General features: G+C 39.6%; 1 protein-coding gene across 3 annotated transcripts in view; it reads right to left on the bottom strand.

Moving 5' to 3' along the window:
* The window catches only part of RSRC1 (arginine and serine rich coiled-coil 1), a 409,907-nt gene that overhangs the window by 376,378 nt on the left and 8,361 nt on the right, over nucleotides 1-25,168 (bottom strand). The window contains exons 1-3 of one of the 3 annotated variants that reach the window (XM_043991315.1): nucleotides 22,423-22,569; nucleotides 19,490-19,692; nucleotides 18,308-18,433 (exon numbers count right to left, since the gene is read on the bottom strand). In XM_043991315.1, coding sequence (XP_043847250.1) covers nucleotides 18,308-18,433; nucleotides 19,490-19,689 — 326 coding nt within the window. In that variant the 5' untranslated portion in view covers nucleotides 19,690-19,692; nucleotides 22,423-22,569. Of the gene's footprint in view, nucleotides 1-18,307; nucleotides 18,434-19,489; nucleotides 19,693-22,422; nucleotides 22,571-25,168 lie in introns of those variants that run through there. The other 2 variants (XM_043991317.1, XM_043991318.1) reach the window with 2 other exon arrangements.

Here is a 25,168-nt window from a genome sequence, read left to right as displayed (position 1 = left end):
CTAGACAAGGAGCTCTTTGAGAGCAGACTTTTGTCCGTTCTCGTTCTGTTTGCCTTCTATCTCTAGAGCTTCGTGCAGCTTCTGGTATACAGGAGTCACTTAATAAGTACCTGTTGACCATCTTAGGATATACTCGGATCATTTTTTAAAATTGTGTTTACCCACATAACATGCCCAAGGCTGCATAATTTTATTGGATTGTATTTATACACACACACAGTCAATTAACAAAGCAAAATATTTTGAAATTTAATACTTAGCAGTCCATCATTTTGTCCAATTTAGATTATATCTTAAACAAAATCCTAATTAAAGCAGTTTTTAAATAAATGTAAAAACCTTATACAACTTAAAAATAAGCCAACCCATCCATCTTCATGCTATGCAAAGAGGAAAATATACCTAAATTCATCATTTCCCCTACAAAAAACCTGTTACTGGTCTCATGTAAATGGGTATTAGCAAAGCTTTAATTTGAAATGTAGCTAAGATTAAACACAGTCACAATTACATCCATTGATCTGTTCTAGGGATTTCACTTCAGTGACACTTTACAAATAAACATTCTCTAAAGATAAATAATAATTTGTGTCAATTCAGTAATAAAAGAAACACATATTCACTCTCTTGAATACCTTCTAGGATAGAACAAGCTGGTTAAAGAGTCAACCTGACTGACATCTTCTTGTCTTTCTTTGCAAAGCTAACTCATTCAATGATCACCTTGTGATAATGTCCAAGCAGAGAGGCCCTAGTTTCGTTTTATGCCCAAGAGCAAGGTAGTCCCTCTTTGCTTCTGTTGAACTTCATAATTTCCTCCATTAATCTTTGATGAAATAGGCTTCATCTGAGAATGAACTAGAAGAAGGAAGAGAACTAGAAGAGGAAAAGCAGGAAAATCATGTCTAGACCAAAAGCAAAACAGCCCTTTTAGAAGGAGGTAGTTAAGGGCTCCCTCTCAACCTCTCAGATCCCGACCCCTGCCTCAGATCTAAGGAAGCTATGAGCCAAGTGACAAAGAAAAAAGGAAAGAAAGCAAAGATGTGGACGGTTCGGCTTGAACAGATGGAAAAAGGGATGGATTTGGAGAGCAAACCCCAGGGCTGCCACTTGGGTCACATTTAACCTTGGACCAGTAACACGATCTCTCTGAGACTGAGCTTCCATAAAATGAAAGAGTTGGATTGGAGGATGCCTAAAAGCCCCTTGAAGCTCTAGATCAATACTGTGACTGAGCAAGGAAGTGTGATGAAGGTGAGCGGCTTTCTCAATTCTCTGAACCAGCTCTTCTCCAGGATGCTTTCACTCTAACCACCACCCTTGTCCTCATCCTCATCTTCCACTCTCTCGAACCCTGGACTCCAGCCCATCATTTCCCATTTATCTCCTCACCACGCCCTGACCGGGGGTCTCCTCCCACTTTCTGGTCCCCCTATTAGGTGTTGTCTCTCATTATGACAGACGTTCCTTAAGGGCAGGGGCTGCCTTGTCTGCTTTTATTGCTATCTCCTAGGACCTGGCCCGATATCGGACACACAGCAAGTGCTTAATCAATGCTTCATCTCTCCAGCTCATCCCAGTGCGGTTTCCTCATAAGTTTTAGGCTAGAAGAGAGCTTAGAGGCCATCTAGGTCCACCTTCTTGTTTTACAGGTGAGGAAACTAGAGGCCAGAAAGGTGAAGCGACTTGCCCGCAGTTACCAAGATGACAACATATACACGGAAGAAAAGGCCAATCTTAATTCCTGTGAGATCATACAGGATGGACTTTTTTCTGAGAAATGAGGCCTTTATCAGACAAAACTGCTTCAAAATCTTTTCACTGAATTTCCCTCTATCCCACTCCTCCCCGTGCCATTCACTCTATTCTCTTCCTCCTTTCCCCCTTCCCCCAATCTGCCCTCCTATCCCCTCCCCCCTTCCCTTATCCCCTCCCCTCCTACTTTCCTGCAGGGCAAGGTAAATTACTATACCCAATTAAGTGTGCATGTTACCAGGATGGACTTATGAAGTAGTACGAATTATTTTTATATCTGTTCTTGTTTACCGACAGTCATAACTTCATTTCGGCTTGTTTCCTCTATCCCATTAATATCAATTAATCAAAGTGATTATGGGAAGGCATGTGCAGTAATGGTGGTGATGATGGTGGCTAGCTAGCTGGCATTTCTATAGTGCCTACTGTGTTCCAGGCACTGTGCTAAGTAGTTTACAACTATTATCTCATCCTCACAACAACCCTGGAAGGTAGGTGCTGTATATTATCACCATTTTACAAATGAAGAAACTGAGGCAGACACAGGTCAAGTGACTTGCCTAGGGTCACACAGCAGGTGAGTGTCTGAGGCCCAGAACACTATCCATAGTCCTACCTGGCTGCCTCAGTGCAGGTCTTGGAATCAAGGGGTTCTGGATTCACAACCCTGTCCTGACATACATGAGCCATGTAACCATGGGAAAGTCAGTTGACTGCCCAGCGCCCCAGACAATCTTCTAAAACTGCAAGATACCAAAAAGTATACTTCACTGGAAATCCAGAAAAAAGAATATTCAGGAGAGACAGCAATGATCTTCATGAACAACTCATCTATCACTTGCTATATGAAATGAGTACACTGAAAGCTGTTGAAAATTATCTAATACCAATTTTCAATTTAAAGTTAACATCATAAGCCTAAACCACAAGGTGGTAAAAGCAACATTTACAGGCCACATGAATCCAGCCTCCACCTGGCGCAACTGTAGAAGACTCAAGAACTAGAGCAGTAATAGTTTACAACATTCAAAGAGAAATTTTTTTAAGTTAACTGGGAAACGAGATATTTTTAAAAACTGGTTCTGTAATTATCTTGGTAAAAATAAAGCTGAAGATTTACACACCGTCTTCAGATATAGATTTAAAATATTCTCTTCACGTAAATTTCTACATAATTTGAGTTCTATTATTCTAGCAAAGTATTATGCTCTAATAAGAACTATCCTAATCTTCACCCAGCAATATTTTCAAGCTGATATTATTATTCTCATTTCCTTGAATAATATCCATACTCCGGGGCCATTTTCCTTCTCATATTCAATATCATGAATGCTTGTATCAAGATTCCTTTCTTCATATCCTGTCACAATATCAATCACTGCCTCCTGTCCACTCAATCCACTTTTGATTTATCAGCCGCCGTCTTTCTGGACTCCATAACTCGACCCAAACCATTTTAACAAGACATTGACAAATAGCACCCAGTATCACATCAACCTGTTCCACTTAGTAAACTAAGAAACAGTAACTGTGACATCTCTGCATAAGTATTCCATTCTATTCCCTAGACTGATGTATATTAATGAGGAGATGGTATTTGAAATGCTTCTTCCACATCAGCATCTAATATGATCAAATTAGGAAATGGGATGATTTATTAAATTTTGGAGAGCTGAAATATTTCTTTATATCGCTCTATGTGTGGTTTCAGAAAGTGAGCTGTTGCTTTCAATTTTTCTACTGAGGATGTGCCTGCATTTCACAGACGAATTATTGTCTTTAAAAAGATTGCAAGAAGGCGAAATGTTATTAAGCAAATGCTCAGTAAAACAAACTAAATCAGTTTTAAAATTCCTAATTTAATGTAAATCTTGGTTGTTTCGCTGAAATTCAGTTTGTGATCTTATTAAGTCATATTTGCATCGTTCTGTCTAGCTGTAGGACAATTTTAAATTTATAGCATTACCAGGCAGCTTCACTTCTTGACTTTTAAAATATGTCCTAAATAAAATAAATAATTGCAATATATGCACACATTAAGTTCCTATTTTCAGAGATAAGATAAGGAAGCCCAATAGGTTAATAAAAAATACAATGCAATCAAAATACTAAAACAGACTGATAAACCAAACCTGGCAACTCTTATGATTCTTATAATTACATGCTAGCATGTTGCATCTAAATGCTTATAAATTTTAGATTCAAAAATAGCCTTGTGAACTATAAGACACTGAGTATGCTTTTCACATCATATTTTTATGAGAAAGCAGCTTTTAATAACTTTGCAATCAAAATATAGCATTCAAAATCAAAGTGGAAATGAGAGGGATTAAGTATGGTGATAATATTCTTCTATTAAATATTTTCCGATTCCACATCTCAGTTTCTGACACCACACCGTTCAGAAATGAGACTCTTTGCCTCTTAAACACTGTCAATACCATGCACAATATCCAAGTTTAAATTTCAGCTGTTAAGACACATGCTCTTACACATAACATCAGATCACTTTTGCTGACCATTTTTTCCCCTTCCTCTTTTAAAAAATTCTTTAGTCTAAGGAATGGCTTTATGTGAGGAGGTAGAATGAAGACTACAATGAATGGAAAATGTAAGTGATGTTAAAAGAAAAGATATGAATAAAAAGGTATTTTTTTTTCCAAAAAATCTTCCTGTTTAAAATAGCCTTTAAACAACATTATTTATAAGAAAACCATTTATTGTCTCTTGTTTCACAGTCAAATATACGGATTAGAATTAACAGATGCTGAGAAAGGTCACATTCAGTATACTAATTTTAAAATAAAAGCTAAGACAATAGAATGTAGTGACTGCACCCAGAAAAAAGTTATATGAGAAGAAAAACAAGATCATTATGTTCAGATTTGGTCCTGACCCCAAATGCTCTACCTCAGTTTCACAAAGGCATCAAAACTTCATTACTCTGGAGAACTGTGATACAAATTTGAAAAAAAAAATCTTAGAATTGACAAATGCTAAGTTTTTTAAATTTAAAAATTCATACTCTTTTCCTCGGGATTTTTCATATATATATATATATATATAAAAGAAGTAACACACTACTAAACTTTCACTAGTGTCCTTCTCCAAGTACACAAATGAAGAATACCACAAAGCAAAAATACCAGAAATCCCTCCTTTTGTTGCTTATGTATTCAATCCCTAGAAAATGAAAATTATACAGAAAGGGAATAAAACGGAAGCATGCATATGCACACAGGTGGACATATTTTTAAAAATGACTACACTACTATCCCTGCATGGCTGGAAACCCTAAAGCGTTGTATGAATGAAATGGGAGCTATTAGTATTATTAGACATGAGGATGGTAGGTTTCAGGCTGCGGCCATCTAGTCTAACACCTTCATTTTAATGATGAGGTAATAACTGAGGCCCAGGAAAGTGAAGCAGTAAGTGATAGAAGGGAAACAGAAACCAGGGTACTGTGACTTCCAAATCTTTCTTCTGTTACTGCAATGCCTTTAATCTAAGAATAATATGTAAATATATACAAGATCTAGTTGTTGGTTTTTTTTAATAAGATTCTTCTTTAAAATTTTTATTTATTTATTTATTTTTGCGGGGGCAATGAGGGTTAAGTGACTTGCCCAGGGTCACACAGCTAATAATTGTCAATGTCTGAGGCTGAATTTGAACTCAATTCTCCTGAATCCAAGGCCAGTACTTTATGCACTGCCACCTAGCTACCCCCCAAGGTCTAGTTTTAATCCCATTTCAGTTCAAATTGCTTAATACATAAATTGATGGAGTTTCTATTTGCACAGCAAGCAACAAAGGAAATATAAAGATAAATAAAACACAATTCTTACCCAGATGAAAATAACAATTTAATGGTAGATAAAAGGTATACAAATTAACAAAGTCTAAGTGCATAAGGATAGAAAGAAGAATTAATTTCATTAAAGAGCAGAGGTGTCAAACTTGCAGCCTAAGGCCAGAACTAGATCAAAATGTCAATGGGAAATGTTTAACAAAATAAACAAAAATACAATATAAGACAGATAATGTTAATTTGTGGTTTTCTCAATTAATATGCTGCCTATGAGATCCATTCAGGTTTGATATTCTACCAATGCAGGTCAAAACCTTTTCTGCAACTTGCGGTCTTAGAGGGTAGCCTCCACCAGTGGTATCACCTCAAATGGAAACAGATCCCAGAGGCTGCATACTGGCTTAGAAAGTCACAAATTAGCATCACCTATGTTGTATTATATTTTAATATATTTTCTTAAACTTTTGCCACTGATACTTTAAATCTGGCTTGGGCTACACTAACACGTTTTGCAGGCCACTGGAGGCTGAGGCTACAATTTGGACATCTCTGGCTAGAGTGAGGTCACATAGCCAATATGCATAAGAAGTAGGACCGGAGCCTTAGTCTCCCTGGTTCCAAAGTCAGTTCTCTATCAACTAGGGATTGCTGCCTCAAACTTGTAAGAGAGCAAAAATCAAGTTCTGGGAATAAAGAGTCAGGAGAGATCACTTCAAGCTGGGGTGATCAAAGAGAGCTTCCTTGACAAGTGGCGTGTAACCTGGGCCTTGAAGGGGTCTGTAGGGTATTTCAGATGCATATACACCCAAACCAAGTATCTCACCTGAATTTTTATCCCACATCACCAATTGCCTTTTGGATATTTCTAATGAGATATCTTGTAGGTAGTTCAAACACAACATATCTAAAATATAGCTCATTATTTTAACCCTCCCCCCAAAAAAAACCCACCCCTGTCTCTTCTTCCCAACAAATCACCCAACTTAGAGTTATCCATGAATCCTCACTCTCATTGCGCCTATTCATAGAATTCATCCCCCAATCTTGCTCTTCTATGTTCCTAATCTCTCCATCCAGTCCCACAGCCTGGGCTCTAGCCTTGCTTCAGGTCCCTCTCCACCCTAGTCCATCTTCCACTGAGCTGCCATGTGATACTCCTAAAGCACAGCTCTGCCCATGTTCTCCCTGCCAAGAGAATATGGGCTACGGGGCAGCTCGGTGGCGCAGTGGATAAAGCACTGGCTCTGGAGTCAGGAAGACCTGAGTTCAAATCTGACCTCAGAGACTTAACAACTTACTAGCTGTGTGACCCTGGGCAAGTCACTTAACCCCAATTGCCTCACTTAAAAACAAACAAACACAACAACAACAAAAAAAACAGAAGAGCTGGAAGAGGTGGGGAGACTCTGTCCTGGCCTCTTCAGCAGCCTTCCATTAGTTCTAAAAAAAGAGTTAAAAAAAGGGGGCAGCTAGATGGCGCAGTGGATAGAGCACTGGCCCTGGAGTCAGGAGTACCTGAGTTCAAATCCAGCCTCAGACACTTAATACTTAACTAGCTGTGTGACCCTGGGCAAGTCACTTAACCCCAATTGCCTCACTAAAAAAAAAAAAGAGAGAGAGAGAGAATATGGGCTACTTGAGAGCAGGGGGTATTTTTTCCTTCCTTTGTATCTCCATCACTTAGACAGTGCCAGGCACAGAGCTGGGCCTTAGCACATGTTTGTTAACTGACCAATGGCTGGCTGACAGAGGATAGGGTATTTCAGGATATCGCATGTCCAGGAAGAAGGGAGTATATCAGTTTGGCTTTAGCACTGGGTGGAAGAGAAATAATAGGAGATAAGGAAGCTAGCCTATAAGCAGATTACATAGGGCCTAGCATCCTAAACTAAGGAATCTAAACTATTTAGCAGGCAACAGGTAGACAGCTGAGCACTAAAGGTTTCTGAGCAGAAAGGTCATGTAATCCAGTTAGCAGAACCAACCTGGAGCCTGGAGATTCATCCAGGAAGCCTTTTCTGATAACACTAAACCACATTAGTCTCTTCTGCATTTTCTTCATGTATCACACAATGCACATTTCCTGATGCATTGTTTTAGATGTGCCTCTTATCTCCTCAACTGGACTGTAAACTCCATGTGGGCCAAGAACATGTCTTATATTTGTTTTGATCATAAGTACCACCCACAGTACTAGACACACAGTAGACATTCAATAAATAATGACTGGTTACAGAAACTAGCATATTAAATAATAACCAGTATAATATAACATATTCTTTAAAACATTCTGATTAAATATGCATATTTTTGAAAGTAAAAAACTAATACAGGTTAAAGAAAACATTCTATTTTATTAATTCCTTCAAAACGACTCTTGTAATGGGTGGTGACAGATGAAGATGCCAGCACATCTGTCCACACAACCAGATTATCAATTTGCAAGGAGGAAAAGATAGAAATATAAGGGGAAAATAGTAGATATTTATTTCACAAAACAACAAAACAGAAATTCTCCAATCTGCTAGTAATTTAACAGGAAAAAAAATCCAAGATTGTCAAGCCCTGGTTAAAAAAAAATTATAACTATTTTAACAAAAGCAAAATACCAAAGGAATGGAAAAGGTCATGGATGGCATTGTTACTCTCTTCCTCCAAAAAAGGAGTGACCAAGAACTAGCAACTCACATGTCTACTTTCTCATTTTCATCACAATTTTACAGTAAACTATCAGAGAAGAATATGTACATTTTCACAAACTGTCTTCTCAATGGGACTTCTTTCATGTCATCTAACTAATGTAGAGGTATAGAATGAAGACAAGAAAATAAGATTGTTGAGGTTTTTTCTAAAGGAAACCACAGCCTTTAAGAGGATTCCTCTAGTAAGATCTTTGATGATATGCTATGATCATATAAGATGCCCTGATAAGATCCAAGCTCCAGAGCTGGAAAAGACCTCTGAGGGCACCTATTTCAATTCACTGGCTTTACAGCTGAAAAAACTGAGACTCAGAGAGTTGAAGTATCCAAGAAAACAGAGGTAGCATGTAGCCGACCAAGGATTTGAACCCATGTCTGCTGAGTCCAATCTTCTCACTATACCACACCATCTCCTTTATTCAAACAATAATAAAACTAAAAAGCATATACCCTTCAAGAAGAAATTCCTATTTTCAAATTGTATTTGTTCTCATAGTCTAACATAGCGATTGTTTACATATAAATGGCAGCTCTGTAAATCCTAGTTCCTATCTTTATATATTAATAATCTATTAGAAAAACTTTGCACAAATTCACATTTGAATGAACCAATATTTTCTTACTCATAAAGAAAAGGATGCTTACTTTAAAGGACTCACTAACCTAAATCTGTGCCTACTTCATGGCATACTCACAAGGGCCTTTAGTTTTGATTTCTTGAATAAGCAGCAAAATATGCCCCTAGCTAATGAATAAAGATTCATGGCAATCAGCCCAGAGATTCAATAAACAGCATGAAGCCCTCATATGGGAATCCCTAGTTCATGAGTGAGCCTGGCACTTCAAATCCCTAAACCACTGGACACCAGCTGCACTCAATAGGTCTCTGGGATGTCGAATAACACACTGCATTATTACAAGTTCCCATTAGGCAATGAAAGAAAATCAACCGTATTGTGAAGTCTTCAATCCACAGGAAGTGACCAGTAACAGCAGCCAACAAATCATATGGGATGAGTGAAAACCATTATAAGATGAAAATGTGATAGAAAGTTATGAAGTAGGAAGGGGAATCATGTAACACATAAAATACAAAAACAAATAAGTTGCTCTAAAGTTAAGACATTCAAAGAGGAGTCCCTGAAAAAGTTTGAAAATTGCCTCTGGAGCCATCAGAACAATTCTGTACTAAAACCCTAAATTGAGCTGCATTCATATATTGCTCTACAGCTTACAAAACACTTGATGTACATTGTCTTATTTGATTCTCCCTGTGAAGGTCTCGCCTGATTCAAAATCCAGTGCTTATCCATGAGGTTCAAAGGGTGGTGATGAAGAGATTGTAAGACCCCATCTTTAAAGGAAACTGCTAGCTTTTATTAATATGTTTCTATTAGTCATATAAAACAAAAAACAAACCATAACTAAAAATGAAAACTATCCACTGACTCCATGAATAAGCAAATTCTTTAGGAGCTGCAATTTCTCAATATTCCACAGGTCATCAACTAGAGTATGTTCAAGCAATAGCTTGAAATTAATCATGGCAGATATAAAGTTAATAATTTACTCTATAACCTTTTATAAGTCACATGCAAATTGTGAACTAGTACATAAATATCTATTTTCTACCTCTTTTTCCTCAAAATCTAAAAATCATTCATGAATGTTTTTGTTCATATGAAACAAAAAAGGTCTTTGTATTGTTTTGATTCCATAACAGAAATAAAGGTTTTCCTATTTAAAATAGAACCATACATACAGACTAGTAATAATGCTACCTCAAACCTTGGGATTATATAACACCTTTTGTCTTAAAAGTTCGACAAGCATGTGTGTGAGTATGCATCTCTGAGTGTGTAAACACAGACACACACAATTTACACAAGGCTTCAATTCAGCACACTGCTTAAGATAATGAGGTGTTCTTATTAATTTAATTTTCTTGTTAGCTCAAGGTTAACCAGGAAACCCTTTTAGTTTTAACCTTTGTTATTAAGAAAATCTTTCTAAAATATATAGATATAGATATTCATGAGAAGACAAATATACTAATACACTGTTGGTGAAACTATGAATTGGGTCCATTCTTTCTGGCTATCAGTTTGGAATTATTTGGGAAAAGTAAATTAAACCTTTAACCATTTAATGGAAGGATTCCATTACTAAACATAAACCTCAACAAGTCAAAGGAAGGATGATTCCCATATTTACCAAAAATTTCATAAAAGTACTTTTTGTAACAATAAAGAATTAGAAACAAAGTGGTTTCCCATCAATTGGGGAATGGCTAAATAAATTGTGGTATTGTAATAGAGTAATACTGTGCAGTAAAGCCCATAATGACCACTCTTGACCCAAACACAGCTGCCTCATTACAGCAAAGAGGAAAAGAAGTACTGGTACCAAATATTCCATATACTGTCAGACACAATCACCATAACAGTTATTTTTGCCCAATTGTTTTTTTCTTTTTAAGAAGGCAACATTTAATCCTGGTAGGGAATAGAGAAGGGGCTGGGAGGAATGCTCTATCCAGAAATGACTGTGAGGGAAAAACAAAAGGGAGCAATAAAACTTATTTTTAAAACACATATATGTTTACTATTTAATGTCAACAACAGAGCATACACATACTCTTCTTTCCTGCTTTGCTCAGAAGAACGGACTGAATATAATTTAATCTTTCTCTGATGATTGAGAATCTTTCACTGCCTCCCGATCACCACTCTAAAGGAAAGTGCTAAGTACACAGCACCACAGCTGTGTATGAGATTAGACTGGGTAATAACCCCTGACCTTCTGTCCCTACACCCCACAAATATAACCTCAGTGATCTTCGTTTGTAAAAGGGAGATAACACTATATGCTTTGCCTGCATTGTAAGGTTGCTGTGAAGATCAAATCATATAATGTCTGCAAAAGATTTTACAGAAAAAACACAGTACAGCAGAAAGAGCTCTGTCACTGGGAGGTTACGCGGGCTAGGGTCTCTAACCTAAGAAATAAGAAGCTCAGACTAGACTAGGCAAAAGATTTACCAGCTCTAAGAACTTATAAAGCAGTATATGAATAAGGTATAGCTAAATCTCAGAGGAGAGCAGCTAGGTGGTTCAGTGGATAGTGTTGGGCCTGGAGTCAAGAAGATTCATTCTGAGTTCAAATCTGGCTTCAGACACTCACTGGGTGTGTGACCCTGAGCAAGTCACTTCACCCTGTTTGCTTCAGTTTCCTCCTCTACAAAAGGAGCTGGAGAAGGAAATAGGAAACCACTCCAGTGTCTCTGCCAAGAAATCTCCAAGCCGGGTCATGAAGAGTCAGACATGACTGAAAACAGCTGAACAACAACAACAGGTCACAAATACGAGCTCGTTTTCTCTTCCTTTCTCTATAAAATGAGAGTTGGACTTGAGGACTTTTAAGATCCTTTCCAGTCCTAAAGCTAAGAGAGGAAGGGAATAGGTATTAATCACTCGCCAACTAAGCGCCAGGCCTGATGCTAAGCACTTTACACATATTATCTCACTGGATCCTCACAACGACTCTGAGAGGCAGGTGCTGGAACTGTCCCCACTCTCCAGATCAGGAAACTGAGGCAGACAGAGGTTAGTGACTTGCCCTGGGTCACAGAGCTAGTAAATGTCTTCCTGACTCCAGGCCCAGTGCTCTATCCACTGCACCACCCCACACTGCCTCTGAGATGCCCCTGAATAATCGCATGCTGAAATCACCTGTCTCCACTCCTACACAAACAGCTCTGCCTTCCAGGTTCTTTCTGGAGTACTTACTGTGCATGAATCATGGGAAAGCAATATATCTCCAGACCTCAAGGGGCTTTTGGTCTTGTTGGGGAAAGAGATGAAAGTCACAAGAAAGATGCAAAGCAAAAGATTCAGGAAAGCCTCCACAGAAGTCATGTCAGAGTTGTCAAAATGAGGCAAGATTTCAACAAATACAATGGCAAGCGAGGCTATTCCTGGTGAAGAGACCAGCATGAGTAAATAGGCAACAATGGGCTAAAGCATTCTCAAGGCAAACTTAGTAACTGAGTTTGGCTTAACAAGAGGGTAAGTGGGAAGGAGCAGCTGGAGGTGAATCTGGAAAGGATGCAGAGGTTACAGAAGGCAGAACAGCCGTCAATGCCGGCTACGAGCTTGGGTTTTATTCCGTAAGGAGTGGGGATGAGATGAGCAGGAAGCACTAACAGATCCTCTAGCTCTGAGTGCTAACGCTTCCTGACTGTGCGGACCCCAGCTTGTCCACCTGGCATGAGCCTGGCTGGGCCTGTCTGCAGATCTCTTCCCCTGCCCTGGGTGCAGTGGCTTACTACTTTGTATTTCTTCTCCAGTCCAGCCAAATGGCCAGAAAACCCACCTATCCACCCCCATCAGCCCCGCATGCTGCTGCTCACACAAATCACACATTACTTGGGTCACTCCTCTTTTCAAAACCCTCCAGTCTTCCTGGTGCTTACCTACTTGACTCTAAACTCTCCATCCCTCCCCTGATAGCACCTGCTCTTCCTGTGGATGCCGTGGAGCCCCTGCCCTCCTTCTAGGAGGCTGGCCAACACTGCACATTCATTCTGCTTTGGATTCCCTGACTAATTCCTCATGTGCTCTGGCCCAACGTCATACAGGCTTCCCTGACTAATCCAGACTCATTTAATAGCTCATTCAATTAATTTAACAAGCAAACAGGGACAAAAAAAAAATGAGTGTCTACTCTTAAGGAATTTAGCTTACATGGTACTCAGAGGATACAAGATGTACACATGTCAACAAATACAAAGTAACTTGGGTGGGAGAACACTAACAACAGGGCTTTGGGGTGGCAAAAAGGCCTTGTTTAAGAGAGGGCAGCTTGGCAGTGCAGTGCGGAGTACTGGGACTGGAGTAAGGAAGACCTGAGCTCAAAGCCTGCCTCAGACACAGACTAGCTGTATGACCTTGGGCAAGTCACTTAACCTTTTTTGCCTCAGTTTCCTCAACTGTAAAATGGGGATAATAACAGTACCTGTTTCCCAAGGTGGTTGTGAGGCTCAAGTGAGATGATTGTAAAGCAATTAGCACAGTGCCTGGCACGTAGAGGGGTGCTTAATAAATGCTTATTCTGTTCCCTTCTCCTGCAGATTCTAAACTTTAGGCTGAGGTGAGGAAGAAGCACATTCCTGGCATTGGGGACAACTTGTACAAAGGCACACATGTGCGCAACAGAACGGCAAGGAATAATCAGTCGGAAAGATGGGCTGGAAGCACAGCAAAAAGGGCTTTGATCGTAGAGCCCCTGGGAGGGGCTGACTATGCTAGAGCAGCCCAGGAATGTGGTCAAATGGGCAGCTCTGTGGAAGGGGCTTCAGAGGGGAGACGAGGGGGAGTGGGAAGACCATCAAAGATGCTACTGCAAAGGAGGACATGAAGTAGGGTGGGGGCCTCTAAGTGAAAAACAGGACAGAGTGAGAGACAGAGAGACAGAATCAGCAAGACTGGGCAACTAACCGAGAAAGAAGAGTGGGAGACAATGCAAGGCTGTGAACCTCTGAAACCAGAAGGAAGGTGGCACCCTCAAAGGACACTGGGAAGCTCAGTCATTTAGGAGGAAAGAGCATAAATTCAGTTCAAATACTGAGTTTGAGAGGTCAGTGGGAAACCTGGGCAGAAACGTCCAGCAAGCAGCTAAAGAAGAGAAACTGGAGCTCAGGAGAGAAGAATGCGGGGGTCTAGAGAGATGGAAGCCATGCCCACAGAAATGACAGCTGAAGCCATGGGGAGTTGATAAGATCACTTTCTCCTTATAACCTCTGTGAGGGGTCAGCAATACACAGCTTGCACTTGATGCTGCCTGTTTCTGTACAGTCCAGAGAGCTAAAAATCATTTTTGCATTTTTAAATACAATAAAACTTCATTTTATAAATGCAAAAAAAAAAAATTCTTAGTTCAAGGGTCACACAAAAACTAAAAGAGAGCCAAAGCAGATTGAGCCCATGGGTCACAGGTGGCCAGCCCCTGACCTATACCACACATCAAGGTTCTTTCCAACTACAAATCTATGATTTAATAATTCTTATTTCTTGGACAGACACACACATTCTTTCAATTTGTGAGCTGATTCTTATTTATGATTTTTTAAGTAGCTACTATGCACAAGGCTTATTAGAGAAGCAATATAGCACCTGGGAAAAAGCTCTGGCTTTGTGCTCAGAAAGACCTGGGTTCAAGTCCTGTTTTGGATACATATTTCACTGTGTAACCATGGGCAAGTAGTTACTTAAACTCCTCATGATCCAGGCAACACTGCAGGCCTCTAAGTTCCAAGCTAGTTGCCAATCTATAGATCTGCACTGGTGGAAGGTGCATTCACTCAAGAGCTTATGATGAAATCACATGTCCTCACAGCTCTAATGCAAAAAAGAATATGAGGCCCTATGAGAGGCATGGAGGGTATAAAAGCCATCCCCTGAGTTCCAGCATTTTCTAGTCTGGTGAAAGTCATAAGGCAGGGCACCCAGGGAGCTGCCTCTGATTCTGGATGATGTGGCTCCTGCCCGGCCTCAAGTCCTCACCGTGTAGCCATTCACTTAACACCCCACTTCCCCAAAAGACTATGGCTGTAAGTCACAGATAGCAACTGTACAAGAAGTAAAACTATCTGGCTACATCAAGTGAGACTAAATCGTACTGCAGCTTCCCATTAAGTCCAGAGAAGAGCTGAAAGTACCCCAACTCCCTTGAAACTTTGTTCATTTAGGGACTGGCACAAGAGCAGGCAATGAGAGGAATGAATAAATCACTCAACAGTAAAGTTAGCACTCAGGGTTTAGGGCTCTGCTTGAAGCCTCCCTTAAAGTAATTATGAAGGGAAGAAGCCTGGGTGCCCCATGAACAACTTGGCTAAAGTGCATGTCCTCTTTGAAAAGAAACAGGAGGGGGGCAGCTAGGTGGCGCAGTGGATAGAGCACTGGCCATGGATTCAGGAGTACCTGAGTTCAAATCCGGCCTCAGACACTTAACACTTACTAGCTGTGTGACCCTGGGCAAGTCACTTAACCCCAACTGCCTCACCAGAAAAAAAAAATTTAAAAAAAAAAAAGAAAGAAAAGAAACAGGAGGATCACGTGCAGACAGACAGAATCATGAAGAAAGCTGCTGGGACATCAACTGGTGCAGGTGGGAAGCTAGGACACAGCACAGTGTCAGACGGAACCACTCAGCAGAGGAAGAACACATGCCCAGGAGGGCCTGCAGTCCTGGGGAAGGGCCCCTTAGGGTTAAGATGTATTGGTGAATTCTTGCCAAGGCTTCATTTTCTTGAGGGGTTCAAGCCCTCCTTCTTGCCCTCCCAGCTCTACTTTGACTGTCTGGGACTTGCCCTGGTTGGCCCTCCCCCACTGCACTTACGTCTCAGCTCACTTTCTGTAGTTTTTCCTTGTAGGGGTGGGATCCTTGAAGACAGGGACTATCTTTCCTTATACAAATATTTTTAACACTAGCACTTAACATAGTGCCTGGCACTTAGTAAGCACTTAATAAATGTTTGTTGAATGATTTATGCCAGGCAAAAAGGGCAATCTATGCCAGGCAATAGGGAAATCTATAAATATAAGTCATTCTAATAATACAAAAAGTAAGAACTGCATGATCATACCAATAGATTCTGAAAAAAAAGCTTTTGACAAAATCCAAAACTTGTTTGTTTCTAGTCTTTCTTTTAAAAACACTATAAATTATGAAAATAAGTGAAGTTTTCTTTAATATAAGTAAGCAATACCTATGTAAAACCAAAAGTAAACATTTTACATAATGGAAAGTTAGAAGCCTTTCCAAAAAGATCAGGGGTAAAGCAAGGATGCCCAGAATCAATGCTACTATTAACTTAGCCCTAGAAATGCTAGCTATTGATTAAGATAAGAAGATAAACTGAAGGCAAAGGTAAAACAAAATCACTGGTTTTTGCAAATGACATACTTTATTTAGAAAATGCTAAAAAGTCAGACAAAAAACTAATAGAGAAAATAAATTCAGCAAAATTTCATGATATAAAATAAATCCACATAAAGCATCAGCATTCCTATGTACTACCAACAAATCCAGTAAGAAGAGCTAAAAAGAAAAATGTCATTCAAAATAATCACAAAAGGTTTAATATATTTAGGAGTGAATCTACCAAGATACACTCAGGAACTATATAAATCCAATTATAAAATACTCTACAGAAATAAAGATAAATCTGAAAAAATTAAAGAAATATAAATTGCTTATGGGAAAGCCAAGCCAATATAACTTATTCAGTGCCATTCCAATCAAACCACTACAAGATTATATATCATGGAACTAGAAAAATATAATAATGAAATTCATATGGAGGCACAAAAGATCAAGAACCTCAAGAGAAACAATGAAAAAAAGAAGCAAGGGAGGAGATAGTGTGGAGGAATATTCTACAAGTATCAGACCTCAATCTATAGCAATGATCATTAAAATGATTTGATGTTAGATAAAAAACAGAGGTTGATCAGCAGAACATATTAGGAAAACATACAGAAGTAAATGAACACAATGACATAGTGTTCAATAAACCTTAGGACTGCAATTACTGGGAAGGACTCACTCTGACAAAAACTGCCAGAAAAGCTAGAATGAAGCTTGGCAGAAATTTGGTACAGACTCATATCTCTCACTGTATAACAAGATATTCCAAATGGATACATAACTTGGACATAAAGGATAACAACATAACAAATTAGAGGAGCAAAGCAAAGCTACTTTTCATATCTATGGATAGGGGAAGAGTTCAAGACTAAACAAGCAAAAAAAGAGGATCACAAAAGACAAAATGGACAATCTGATTATATAATATTTAAAAGATCTTACACAAACAAATCTAAGCCAGTTAAAGTTATTAAGGAAACAGGTAACTGGGGGCGGGGAGGGGTGTCTTTATAGCAATCTTCTCTGATAAAGGTCTCATATCCAAGATATATAAAGGCAGCATAAGAGCTTTAATAATAAGAGCTTTGGATACTAATTATTTCTAAGACAATGGTCTGAATTTTTCAATTAGAAAAATAAGACTAAGAGCCATTCTCCAATAGATATATGATCAAAGGATGGAACAGGCAGTTTTCAAAGTAAGAAATCCAAGCTAACAAGAACTGTATGGAAAAAAAAAAGTTCCAAATGACTAATAATTAGAGAAATACAATTTAAAGCAATTCTAATATTTCACTTAACATTCATTTGATGGGCAAAGATGACAAGAAAAATGACATGTTCGAAAGGCTGTGGGAAAACCGGTACAGTGACTTACTATTGATCCAGTCATGCTGGAAAGCAATGTGGCACTATGCCCCAAAAGATATTAAATTGTGTACACCCTTTGACCCAGCTACACTGCTACTAGTCCTAAACCCCAAAGAAATCCAAGAAAGAGGAAAAGGACCTATATGTACAAAAATGTTTATAGTAGCTCTTTTCATAGTAGCCAAAACTTGAAAACTAATGGGGAATGAACAGATAAATGTACATGTGTATAGAAATGTATGAAATGTAATATTATTTTGCCATAAGAAATGATGAAATGGACCATTTCAAAGGAAACCAGGAAGACCTCTGATACAGAGAAAAGTGAACAGGACTAGGAGTGCAATGAATAAGATGACCACATTGCAGAGAAAAGCAACTCTGAAATGGAAGGATGAACTGTGAGTCCAGAAGTCTACAGCTCAAACACACTATCTGCCTCCTCCCAGAGGGGATGGACTGAAAATGCAGAATGAGGCACGGTTTTAGACAAGGCCAATGTGAGAACTTGTTTTGCTGGACTAATGCATATTTGTTATGAGTTTCCTTTTTCTTTTCTTCAGTTATTCAGTGGGGGAAGGGGAGGTAGACTAAGACTCTAAACCACTGGAATTGAGTGAATTCACAGAAGGTGAAGAGGGAGGCAGTTCAAGGGGAGAACTTAACATAAAAAAATAACACTAGCCTATGGATGAAAATAGCACAACTTGTTTTAAGGGGGAAAAAAAGAATCTACCTTCTTGTTCTACTTTTTGACCTTGATCTCTGAGATCTATAGGATTTTCCTCGGCCCCTCGATCTACTCCGACTTCGTTTTCTTCTAGATCCATAAGAAGAGCTACTACTGGAACGGTGCCTGCGTCTGAAACAATTTTACATTGATTACGCTTTAATGGGAATTGGCTGATGATGTTTCTACTGACACGAATAATATAATTTTACATATTTGAAATAACACCAACTTTTTTCTGATTTGTATCCTTTCCTTCTAGACCATGGATTCTCTAGTTTTCTCTGAACCACCCACTCTTACTGCCCCCCACCTGAAAAATGCTCTCCCTTCAACTTCTATGGAACCTTTCACATTTCTTATTGAACTTCCAGGGCTCTACTATCAAGTTGTAAATGTTTCTTAACGATAGTACCAAAAGACAAACTCCCTGAGGGCAGTGACTATCATACTCAAACTTCTTTCTAACCCTCCATTGCACCTGGAATATTGCCTTGCACATAGCAGCTAGTATTTAGTATTTATGTAATTAAGTATAAAGTATTCCTCTCTTTCTCCCTCCTTTAAACAAAAAGAAACAAAACAAAATGTTTATCCTCTAGTATAATTTCTGTAACAAAACAGTAAGTACCTGAAGGTATTCCAATTTCAGAGCAGTATAGTATCTTTCTAATATTGTTAGCTATTCTGATATATGCCTAGTTTGCAATACATTGTTGTTTGTCCTTCATTCCCGAAGACAACCGTGACATGGGGGTGATGTCATGACTTGCACTGAATTGGATTTAAGTGAGGGAGGGCTGTGCAAGGTCACCAACCTCACTCTCTCCTCCAGAGCCAACTGGGTGCAATGGCAAAATATAAATCAGGACAACTGGAGATGACCCTGGATATTTAAGGCAATTGGGGTTAAGTGACTTTCCCAGGGTCACAAAGCTAGTAAGTATCTGAGGTGAGATTTGAACTCATGTCCTCCCAACTTCAGGGCCAGTGCTCTATCCACTGCACCACCCAGATGCCCCTTACAATAAAAGTGTAATTATTACAGTGTAATAAGAGCTTTAGATACTAATGATTTCTAAGACAACGGTCTAAATTTTTCAGTTAGAAAAATGAAAAGCCCCAAGACACAAGTCGATGGAGTTAATAAACTCCCCTTTGCTGACTCATTTAAATGCCTGAGCTCACCTTCTGTCGTAAGAATGCGAGCGGGGCTGCACATCTCTGGACCGAGATCTTGATTTGGACCTTGATCTCCTTCCTGTTTTCCTGCGGCTGAAAGTTCTGCTCTCTGAAGAACTACTTGAAGAGGACCGTCTTCGATGCTTTTTTTTCCTCTTACTTCTACTCTCTTCTTCAGTATCTGATGAACGACGTCCCATTTTCATATGCTGAAGTTAAAATAAAATAATAATTATTTCTAATTTAGAATTGTACCATATATATGTATACATACATATAGACACATGTATTATTCTTGAAGATGCTAGATGGAGAAATTTCTCAAGAGTATTTTGTAAAATTAAGGTCTTATTTTTAAAAGGCTGTAAATGTGCTAGCGTCCTTGATGTGACATGAGAAAGAGCTAAGTTATGTTTTTTTGGCATTCCAAAGAAATTGCTTTTAGAATTGATGGCTGATTTAAATTTTCCCCCAAATCTTCAAATGCCTTACAAGATAGCTAATGCCGGGAAAGGATACTATCAAAGTTTTCTTTTGTATCTTAGGCTACATTTATCATCGGAAAGCACGACATATGTTTGGGAAACTTTTTACCTAGTCTTTCAATTTCACATTTTCTCAAACAAAAGATCTTCAAAACAAAGAATTGAAGCTAAAAATGTTTCAAGCCTTTTCTCCAAAAAATTAAATTTTTTAAATCATCGTACTAACTTCACTCCCTGTGAGGGAGAAGAAAATATTCAAGAATGCTATCTTTGTGAGCTCCATCAAGTTCTTTCAGCATTACAAGCTTCAACATCTTCATGTATAAAATGAGGGGTCTCTATATGGTCTCAAAGTTCCCTTCTAGTTCTAAGTTCTATGAGCATTTCAGAAATAATGTGCATCCAAACTAAGACCTGGGAAAAGAAACGTTACAGTATCATCTATATGCAATATCGATGTTTATTCACATACATGCATATATGGAGACCACATTTTAAGAACACCAATAGTATGCAAGGTCCCCGAAGTCGAGACCTGTTTCATTACTGTCTCTGTGTCCCTAGTACCCAGTACAGTACCTGCAACAAAACTGGTGCTCCCTAAAGACCTACTGATGAATATCATTAGGTGCAGAACAAGCAGAGGAAGAAAGTAGGATAGTGAAGGAGCTCACATTTATGCAACATGAGTTCTTCAGTCTGCAGGAAAGAAAGCTTGGGGGGAATGTAATAGATTTCTTTAACTATTTAAAAGGCTGTCACATGGAAGTAGGGTTAGGCTTTCTCTACTCAGGCCCAGAGGTCAGAAGTAGTAATACTAACAATAGTTATACTAAGGAGGCCACTGAGGTCTCCTGAGATTCTACAGATCCTGTGTCTCTGTGATATACATGAACACATATATGGATGTACACGCACACCTAAAATGTAGAAGCAGCATAGAACAGTGGATAGAGAGTTGTCCTGGGCTCAAGCTCCACCTCCATCACATAAGAGCTAAGTGATCTTCTATCAAAGGCACCACCAACCTTCCCAGAGAGAGGAACAAAAGGAAAGGGAGGGGACAAGAGGCTGACGACCTATATGGAAGATACCCAGAAATACAGCTGGGGAAGGCAGGCTACCAAGGAAAGATATTATCAGCAAATCAGTTGGGGTGATCATGTGGCAAGACAGAGGGACAACAGAAGGACAGCTTGAGTGGTCTGGTAGTTTTCATGACATGTAAAATAAAAGACCTGAAGGGAGGCTTCCAGTATAACAGGTGACCCCAAGGAGTGAATACTGATTGACATCCATAACATCACAGGGCCAATGAAGTACTGGTCACTTATTACAAAGGGCAAAAATTATACCCACTCATATATTTGCCAATCTCACAAAAACATGCAGGCCCAAGCTGGACACTGGGATGACTCATGAGAAAACTGTCAACTGGACTCTCCTTACTTCCTGCTCTAGACACTGGGATGTTTAAAATCTAAATTGTGGTGGCCTTCAATCAGAAGCTTCAGCTCCAGTCTAGCCTAGAGTTCCAGCCTGGTTGGGTTCTTCCTGAAGTCCTCCTCCAGGAGCCTGCTTTAGTCAGGAACCCCCTAGCAAGCTGTTTGGGGAAGCTTTTTATAGGTCTGGAACAGAGGCGGTCCTTACACACTGCTTCAAGCTGATTGGTTGGCGTCATCCAAATCCATTGGCTTTGAAGGTGTTCTCCAGGGGAATTCACAGTCTAGCTTCTGAGAACAATACCTTCTTAAGGGATAGCCAGGTGTGATTACAATCCAGTTAACTTGAAGTAGGCTAATCAGCAGTCAATCACTCTCACTTGATTCAATCAGTTTGGATTAATCTCCAGGTGGGTCTTTGAGTATCTGCTAAATCCCATTATTTCATCACAACACAAAGATCAGGTCCAGAGGATATGCCAGAGCAAAAGAGTAGAGGATAAAAATTAAGTGATCCATGTCTAATTTTGTACCCTATCGATGATGACAGGAAAGAGAAGGTGGGCATTAAAGGTTCATCATTTTAATTTTAAAGGGCATTAATCTATCATAACAGATGAACTGTCATTTATGTCAGGAAAAAAATCATAAAAGAGACTGGATCCTAAGGGGGACCTAGCCAAAACAGTTTGAAAACAAATGTCAAAGAATTGTAAAAATGTATGGCTTGGTCAGAAAAAGTATGAGTGATCTGGGATTAATCTCAACAAGAGAAAGCAAACCTTACTCTATTTCTTTGTTCCAGTTAACCTGGTGTTTAATTGTTTTCTGAATAAATATTGTAACAGTGAGTCAATATAAGTCAGAAATAAAATTAGATTTCAAAGCGATTTTCTCTGACTGACTCAAAGATAAAATCAGAGAGTGTTCAAATGGGAAAGAACCTTCGATCACTTCAGCCAAACCTCTCATTAGACACAATGAAGCTGAGGGCAAATGAAAAGTGACTTACCCCAGACCACAAAGCAGCATACTGGCAGAGCCAGGACCTAGACTCAGAGCTTCTGACTCAAGTCCAATGCTCTCAGAAGTATCACTAGACAGAAAAGCAGGAAATCTGGGTTCTAGTCTCAGCTTGGTTCTATGACCTTAGACAAATAACTTCACCTCTGTAGGACTCAGTTTGCTCACCTGTTAAAAGGAAGGGACCAAACAAGATAACGTTCAAGGTTCCTTCCAATGATAATATTTTATAATTCTATAAATTCAACAGTTTTAAATTTTCTGCTTAGATGCAATACACTGTGCTAGCTATGGAGTGGAGCATATAAGCTAATAAAGGGATAGTCATACACATAACCAACTGGAATTCAAGTTAGAACGGGGCAGGAGGCTGGCAGCGATCATACCAAAAGAGATGAGGGAAGAGATGCCTTCCAGCTAGGCACAATGGCAAGGTTTCATGGGACAGGCAGCACCTATAACAGGCAAAGATGTAGAAGAAATTGTTCCAGGCATGTGGTCTATTCCAGTGAAAAGGCAGGAAAAAGACAGACAGGATTAAAACAAGGAACAACTCCTATTCCAGTTGACTAGGAAACAGTGCACAAAGGGGAACAGAGTAAAATAAAATTGGAAAAATGAAATTCTTTGAATGCCTACAAGTATTACCTTATAAAACTACTTTACTCCTCATTTACTCATCCCCTCAGATGCCCTTACCCCTACACATAAAATTGTTAATGTATAACTTATTTGTTCAGTATTTATACTTTTATATGTTATTTCGCTTCTTTCTGTCCATGTACTGTGACCCACCTTAAATACAAATACTGGGAGGACAGGGACTAGAGTTGTCTAATTTCATCTATAAAAGACTGGGCTTCCTCGTCTCCATAAAACATATCATTCTACAGGATGAGATCAACTCGGAAACTCAGAGCTCCTCAGCAGCCACCTCCTGACCCCTCTGACTGGAGCGGGCAAGGTGGGCAGTGGAGAGTTCCTCCTAGATCCTCGATTTAATGATGGCATCCACCGAATCCTCATCATTTCGTACCTGGCTCCTTTCTTGGACTTCGTCACCCTCAGAAACTCCTCATTCTACAAAATGAAATCAATTTGGAAACTCAAGCCCGACTCCTGTCATTCCCCTAAGCCCAGTGCCGCCTCCCAGGACTTCATCGTGCTGACGGCTATTTGTGCGGCTGGCTCCCCCATCAGGCCGTGAGCTCCTCGACAGCAGAGGCTGCTTTTGCCTTTCTCTGGATCCCTAGGGCTTAGCACAGTGCCTGGGGCATAGGAGGTGCTTCATAAAATGTTTCATGACTCTTGATTCTGAGGGCCCCGTGACTGGAGAGACAAAATCATAGTTCTCTGGTTGGGTAATGAATGGGTCGCAGGTTTCTCAGGAGTTCCAGTCAATCCAAACTGACCACGTACAAAGAGAACCGCCAGTGCAGATAACCTAACCACAAGAAGACTGCTGCTGCCAATCTTTAACACTGGCAGCCTCTTCCCAGACCCACTTCACCCAGTTTCTCACACAAGAGAACAAGGAAAATCCTGACTACTGCTAACTATTTTAGAGTTTTCGGGTGGGACCATCCAAGGAGAGACCAGAAGGCTTCACGACGAGTGTAGTATTTATGGCATTTCTGTGCCAGGCTTTCGGTTCTTTGCTGGTTTAAGACCTTTTGGGAAGCTGATAGTTGTCTTCATATTTAAAAAAAAGCCAATGAAGACAACAACATTCTCAAGTATCACAGCTGATTTTACTTTCTTTAATTCATTGTGTCTAAAACTGAAATCATCTTGCATGATAAAATTGCCCTTCCCCCATCTTCTCTATTTCTTTTCCCCATTTTCCCAGTAGCTCAGGCTCTTTGACACATTCTTCCTCAGTTCATGTCCAGTCACCTATTACATTCTGTCATTTCTACCTCCCACTACAAACACTTTCAGGTTCTCATTTCTAAATCACAGAGGCCCCAGGTCTGACCCATACCTGAAAAAGAACCCTTCTACAACATATACTAGTGACCATCCAGATGTACTCAAAAGGCCTCCAGGAAGAGGGATTCCACGATTCTGCCCATCTACCATAGGTACCTTACAGTCTGGCTTCGAATTCTATCAACCCACCAAAACTGCTCTCTCCAAAGTTATGAATGATTTCTTAGTTGCCAGATCCGATGTCATTTCCTCAGCCCTCACTGTCCTTGACCTCCCTGCAGCCTTTGACACTTGATCACTTTCTCCTCCTTGATACTCTTTTCTCTCTAGGTTTTCAGGATTCCCCTCTCTCCTGGTTCCCCTCCTCCTTCTCTAACCACTTCTTCTGGGTCTCCTTTGCTGGATCCTCTTCCAGATTATACCCTCTGACCTTAGGTATCCCTCAGGGTTCTGTGCTTCACCCTTTTCTCTCCTCCCCCATACTACTTTCACTTAGTGAAATCTCCTTGGTTCCCATGGATTTAACTACCATCTCTTTGCTGATGATTCCAAACTCTCTCTATCCTTTCCCAAACTCTCTGCTGATCTCCAACCTAATGTCTCTAACTGCCTTTGTCCAACAGACATCTAAAACTCAACATATCCAAAAGGGAATTCATTATCTTTCCCTCTAAGCCCTAACATGGTGCATTTATCCGTAGGAAGTTTCCTCTTAGGAGATGGAGCCTAGTGTTTTCTCTGTCAAGATCTTTCAGAACCTTTGCCTGGCCATCCATCTCAGCTTCTTGATAAGTGTGCCCTCT

This window comes from Dromiciops gliroides, chromosome 3 (genome assembly GCF_019393635.1).
Source record: "Dromiciops gliroides isolate mDroGli1 chromosome 3, mDroGli1.pri, whole genome shotgun sequence".
Taxonomy (NCBI): Eukaryota; Metazoa; Chordata; class Mammalia; order Microbiotheria; family Microbiotheriidae; genus Dromiciops; species Dromiciops gliroides.
This window is presented reverse-complemented; position numbering and strand designations above follow the sequence as displayed.